This window comes from Octodon degus, unplaced genomic scaffold (assembly GCF_000260255.1).
Source record: "Octodon degus isolate 3935 unplaced genomic scaffold, OctDeg1.0 scaffold00021, whole genome shotgun sequence".
Classification (NCBI taxonomy): Eukaryota; Metazoa; Chordata; class Mammalia; order Rodentia; family Octodontidae; genus Octodon; species Octodon degus.
The window spans coordinates 848,117-854,544 of record NW_004524597.1 but is presented as its reverse complement, the minus strand read 5'-3'; the positions used below and the strand labels follow the sequence as shown (position 1 = coordinate 854,544).

Genomic DNA, 6,428 nt, shown 5'->3' with positions numbered 1-6,428 from the left:
ACATACACAGACCTTACAATTTCCCCACCTTCAGAAATGATCAGCTGGCTTCACCTGGCTTCCAAGCCATTCCTGTATGCCTTAGTTTCCCTTCGTGTCTCATGATCATCTCAAAGCCCTGAAGGAAGTGAAAGTCATGAATAAGGGCAGCAATTTCCATAGGTTCTCTGTCTTAGACACCCACATTAGGCAGGCACATGGTGACTAGAGAGCTGGGCTTCCTCCTCTACAGATGCCACCTCCTTCTTGGCCCTCTCCTGCTCCAGCCGGGCCCATTACTTTTTTAAAAAAATATTATTTTCATGTACAATTGCCTCATATATATGTTTTGTTTATTTATTTTTGTGGTTATGGGGATTAAACCCAGGGCCTCCTACATGCTAGACAAGTGCTGTGCCACTGAGCTGTGTTCCTAGACCTTTTTAAATTTTATTTTGGGACAAGGTATATTGTGCAGGCCAGTCTTAAAGGGCTAAAGTGGGGCTGGGGAGATGGCTCAGTGGAATAAGTGTTTCCCTGGCAAGTGTAAGGGCCTGAGTTCAATCCCTGGTTCTGCCAAAAAAAAAAAAAAAAAAAAAAAGGGTAAAGTGGCCCTCCTGGCTCGGCCTCTGGATGCCCATTCTAATGAATTTAAGGTGCAGCCTTGATAGTGTGCTCTCTTAATGTACACATCGCCTTTCTGTGTACAGCTGTGATTGGCACATCTGGAACGGGGCTACCAGAGCCTATCCTGTTCCTTTCCTTTCCATTTGGTATGATGTTAAGATTGACAAGTTCTGGGTTTGGTCTCTGCGTCCAATCACTGCCCTGTCCTACACAGAAAGCAGTGGCTGCTTTTAATCTGTCTGCTTCCCAGTGAAGGGTGTGAATGTGGCCTGTAGTTCCCTGTCACCACAGTCAGCACAGCAGCAAACCTCTTCAGAGGCATCCCGATGTGGAGTTGTGAGGCCATTTCTTTGGGATGTGTACAACTAGAAGCTGAATTATTGGGCCAAGGGACTCTATCTTCTTGGAGTTGTGTTTTATTTTGTTTCGTTTGCTAGTACTGGGAATTGAACCTAGGCCCTTCACTCCAAGCTCCATACCCAGCCCTTTTTATTTTGAGACAAGGTCTCACTAATTTGCCCAGGCTTGGCTCACACTTGGGTTCTTTCTCCTTCAGCCTCCTGAGTAGCTGGGATTACAAGCATGTGTCACTGCATTTAGCTCATTCTCAGGTGTTTTCTTTTATTTTGTTGCTTTTTGAGACAGGATCTTGCTATGTTATTCAGGCTGGCTTCAGACTTGAGCTCACAACAATCCACTTGCTTCAGCTTCTCAAGTGCTGAGGTTATAGGCGTGCTCCATCATGCCTGGCTTCCTCAAGTGTTTTAGGTGATACCAGATTGTTTGCCAAAGTGGCTTTGCTAAACTGTATTTCTACCATCTTTACTTGACCACTGTGGGGCACTTCTCAGCTTTCTGGATTTTTCCAGTTGAACAGCATCAAGTGTTGCCCTCGTTGTCTTGATTTTGGGGGTTATGTCTTAGTGCCACTCACTGGAAACATCACTTAAGAAAGTCATGGCAACCTAATGGGGTGGCTACTATGCCAACCATGTATAATAGGACTACAGTTGGAGGGTTGAATGACTTATACATAGTCAGATAATTAGTATGGAATAGGCATTTGAACTCAGAGACCACACTCAATCATTACCCTCTTACTGGCGTGTTTTACCTCTCCTCTAAGAATACCACTTGTAGGGCCAGCCAAATAGCTCAGCGGATTAAAGTGCCTGCCAGCAGGTGGAGGGGTTGGGGGTTCGATCCCCAGGCCTGCCGTGTAGGCCCCACCCCCGGGGGCACTCTGAGATGGCAGTTGAGACTGGGCGTGGTGACATGTGCCTGTAATCCCAGCTCTTGGGAGGCTGTAAACAGTTGGATCACTATGAGTTCGAACTAGTAGTGAGACCCTGAACACCCTGTAGACCCTTCCCTAAAACAAAACAAAAGTCAACAACAGCAGAAAGAATACCACTTAAGCCTACAATGTAAGTCCTTGACAAGGCTTGTGCTTCACAGCCTCTTTGGACCTTGAGAGCTTGTTTGGAGGTTCTAGCAGGGGAGTGCAGCTACTCATATACCCTGGACTGAGGAATGGTCCTCCTCTGTTGGGAGTGGTCATCCTATTTGACTGAGTCTGCTATGGGAGCGACTCAAGAAATCACTGGTTCACAGTTTTGGATGGGACACACAAAGGCGTCTCTTAGTGTTTATCTGGAAGACCACAGGGGACAAAAGGGAGAGGGGAACTTATGTGATCTATTGTCCCCATGGAAATATTGTTTGAGGGCTGGTCATGGTAGATAAGCATCCCTGGGGCCCTAGCTTCCTAACCCCACTTGGCATCTAAAACCATCTTGTCTTTAGGTTGAGGAGCAGAGTGCTGGGAAGGAGGTTTGGGGGAAGAAAAGGGGAAAGCTGCAAGCAGTGAGGAATCAGAATCCCCAAATCCCTTAGATAAATGGGTCCATCACCCAGTCTGTGAAAATGAGGATAAATGGGGTAAAGAAATGTGCTCAGATCACAGGCAGAGCTGGGACCCAAACATGCCTCTGGACACGAAGTACAGAGATTTTCCATTAATTTATTTGGAGAAATTTGTGGTTGATAAGTGGGGAAGTACTTCTCAGTGGGAGCAGGGCTGGAAGCGTTGGCGTAGCAGAGAGGCCCTTTCCCCTTACATTTCCACCTGAGATCAAGGATATATCACTGCTACTTTCTGTGAAGAATCTGGTCAACCAAGCCTAACCTCAGAACCATCCTGTGTAAAATAAGTAAAACAATACAAGTCTGTTAGAGTTGTTGGGATAGTTGAAACAAAATAGTAAAGAAAGATAGACAAATAGTAAAGAGAGACAGACAGACAGACAGACAGACAGACAGAGACAAAGAGAGACAAAGAAAGACACAGAGAGAGAGGGAGGGAGGGAGGGAGAGAGAGAGAGAGAGAGAGAGAGAGAGAGAGAGAGAGAGAGAGAGAGTTAGTTCAGTCCCAGATCCTCTCCTGAGGAGAAGGGATGTTGTGTTGATGCACAGAAAAACTGTGTGAATGGACCAAGTTGCTTGGATCTAAGTTAGAACATCTGATTTCCTTCAAGAGAGATGGAGATGAATTTACATTGCAGAAATGAAGTTAGTAGTAGTCTTTCAAAACCTGTGGAATAATGTGAAATGGGGATAGAAGGGAACTCCCCAAAGAAGTTTTGGTTAGGAATATTTTCTCAAGTTGGATGTGGAAAGTGGTGGCCCAGGGAGTGGAAAGTGGTGGCCCAGGGAGAAGGGTGGTTTCGAGTAGGACCTCCTAAAAATACTACATAGTTAGCAGAAAGACACAGGCCACTCCTCTGCCATAGCCCAGAAGTTCTACAAAAGGGGAAATTGTCTTGCTACCCACACCCCTTCTCACAGGGTGAGGGTGTCTCCCAGGCTGACTCAAGCTAGTCAAAAAGACAGAAGTTACAACCCTGGAGCCAGACAGTTGGTTCCAGTCCCAACTCACTCCCTGTCTTCCTGGTCTGTTTCTTTACTTGACAAATAAGAATGCAGAGAGCTATGTATGAGTTAGATCAAACCATCATGTCATTGATTCCTGAATCCAGTGAGTCCCTGTGGATTTTTTTTTTCACATCAGACTGGTGATGTGCCCATGTTGTAACAAGGTTTGAGGAAGGCACATTTCATGCAAAAGGCATGAACACTCAGTTATCATGCTCATGAACCAAGGGATCTCCCTGTGGCTTCTTGTTGTCATTTTTATGGGTGAAAAGACTCACCCTGTATAGAAACACACTGGAGAGTTGGGGTCAGTGAGCCAAATGGATAGGTCCCTCCCTCTTAGAACCTTGGCTTGTGCATTCTGCCCTGGCTGGGCAGCTGAAGTGGAGTGATCAGGGTCATCTCTGCAGCAGCTCCCTTTGCAGCTACAGATGGTGAAAGAGTCCAACTGAGGTTCCCTTGAAACATGTCCCAAGCATGAATAGAAACAGGAGATTTGCTCTGGGGACATGAGTAAGTTCTAGGCCAATATCCAAGTAGAACTTGGCATGGATGAGAGGCAACTCTACATTGTGCAGAGATCTGGTTGCGGCCTAGGGTCCCAGCTTTGATTCCCCCTAACACAACAAGCTTCCTTTGATTGTGGAACTCTAGTGAGGCTGGCACACTACACACAGCCACCCTGGGCCAGGCTTCATTCTCCAGATCTAATGCTACAAAATTGACACCCAGAGAGGGCAAGTGACTTCACTAAGGCCTCACAGCTAGGATTCAAGCTCAAGCTCCTCTTTTTACCATGCTGAGCACCTCAGAAGTGCTGAATAAGCACCTTTGCTCTCTTCCTTTGGCCCTGCCCCCAACCCACAGGAGCTGGCCAGGAGCTGTTTTAGGGTTTTTTGTTGTTGTTTGGTTGGTTTTTTTTTTTTTTTTTTTCAGAACCAGAGATTGAACTCAGGCCCTTGTGCTTGCCAGGGAAGCACTTACTCCACTGAGCCATCTCCCTAGCCCTGTTTTAGGTATTGATTCTCTATACTTCCCAGCTTCCTGAGGGAAGACACCTGGGTATGTCTCCCCTTCCAGGCAGTGGACAGTGTGCCACCATGGAGCTGGCACCTCTGGAAGGTGGGTACTTGGAGCTTCTTAACAGCGATGTTGATCCCTTGCACCACTACCACTTGTATGACCAAATGGACTTGGCAGGAGAGGAAGAGATCGAGCTCTGTTCAGGTGGGCGCTCCTCCCTCTGCCTTCTCCCACCCTTCCCCATCTGTAGAGGGCCGCAAACCTCATGCAGGGCAAATGCTGGCCCCTGAGCTCCGGTCAGCACCACGAACAGCTCCCATGACTGTGCCCAGAATCCTCCTAGCCACAATGTCACCCAGCCCTCTCTTGCGCATCTCCCTCCCTCCCACCAGCCCTTTTCCCAGGTCTTTCCTGCTTCACACAAGGCACATTTCCTCCCAGAACCTGACACGGACACCATCAACTGTGACCAGTTCAGCAGGTTGCTGTGTGACATAGAAGGGGATGAAGAGACCAGAGAAGCATACGCCAACATTGGTGAGAGTACATTTGAAACCTGGGAATAGGACCACCACAGGGAAAGGCTCTTGCCTCTCCTTTATTATCCCACCTGTTCGCTGTGATCCACAGCAGGCCTGTCCCGCAGAGATCACCCCAAGGGGGATGTGGGGACAGCAAGAAGAATGGAGCCTCCAGGAGGCTGGGAGTGAGGGAACAGAGTCTTCACTAATGACCACTGGAAATCTTCCTTCAGTGTTTCTGGCCTCCAAGTCTAGACATCTTTCTGCCCCTTGCTCTCCTTTCTTTTCTTCTCACGGAGCCCACATCACACACTCGTGGTCTGATATTCCAAATATATTGGATATAGCAATGATCAGGTGCTGCGAGTATGTTGATTGCTGCAATGTGTTATTGCACTGACTGCTTTGAACAACAAAGGAAGCCCGTCTACACAAATCTCCCATTTACAAATGAGGATATTGAGGTTTAGAGATGTGAATCATTAGGGATGGTAAGGGGCAGGTCTGAAATTCTAACGCAGCTCTTCCTCATTTCAAAATCCACCCCTCCCCTCCCCTTTTAAGCCCTGGGTATTGAACTCAGGGTGTTGTATATGCTAGGCAAGTGCTCTACTACCAAGTTGTATCTCCAGCCCCAAAGCCCACACGCAAAGTGGCTGTGGCTGGGAGATTTGTTAAGGCTTTGTGAGCAGTTTTGAAAAGGGATGGAGATTTCAAACAATGGCAGAACCCTTTGAGGAGAGGTCTGGTGGGTGTTGCTGCTGCTGTTCACTTTTGAGGAGAAGGGGATGGGGAATCCTGCCCCAAGAGGATTACCACTGTCTCATTAGTCTTTGCTGAGTTAGAAAAAGGTGCTCCTCCTAGAAGATGCAGTCTCTAACAGGAAGTTACAGCTTAGCTAGCAAAGTGAAGTTTAGATTGCTGTCTCTACCCTCTTGCTAGGGACCTCTGTGGGATGAACAGTTTGTACAACTGGTTTAATGACCCTTTTCCTGGAAACCTAGGATCCCCATTCCTTGGATGGCCTATGCTTGGCATGAAAGTGGCCAGTGCTTCCCCCAGGAGTTAATCCAACATCCCTCAATGGCAGAAATGGAAAGAAGCAGTAACTGTGCCTCAGAAATTACAGAACTGAGAGACTACCTGGTACCTGGTTCCTTCCCTTGCTGGGAATTTACTAGGGGCAAGTCATAATATTTAGAGTACTTTCATTTCTTCACAACTGTAGGCAGTAATTAAGGACTCAAGCATTGCATAGGATCTGGGGGCCTTCTCTTCTTCTTCTTCTTCTTCTTCTTCTTCTTCTTCTTCTTCTTCTTCTTCTTCTTCTTCTTCTTCTTCTTC

The 6,428-nt window shown here is 47.2% G+C and overlaps 1 protein-coding gene and 1 non-coding gene across 8 annotated transcripts in view; one reads left to right on the top strand and one right to left on the bottom strand.

Annotated features, from left to right (window-relative positions):
* Window positions 1–6,428, top strand: part of Ciita (class II major histocompatibility complex transactivator) — a 46,900-nt gene that overhangs the window by 18,011 nt on the left and 22,461 nt on the right. For all 7 annotated transcript variants that reach the window (XM_012513980.2, XM_023711688.1, XM_023711686.1 and 4 more), the window contains exons 2-3: window positions 4,621–4,767; window positions 5,005–5,100. In XM_012513980.2, the coding sequence (XP_012369434.2) occupies window positions 4,621–4,767; window positions 5,005–5,100 (243 nt within the window). The remainder of the gene's footprint in view (window positions 1–4,620; window positions 4,768–5,004; window positions 5,101–6,428) is intronic.
* Window positions 3,671–3,772, bottom strand: LOC111815824. The gene has a single exon (XR_002820458.1). It is a non-coding gene; the product is annotated as a small nucleolar RNA U13 (small nucleolar RNA).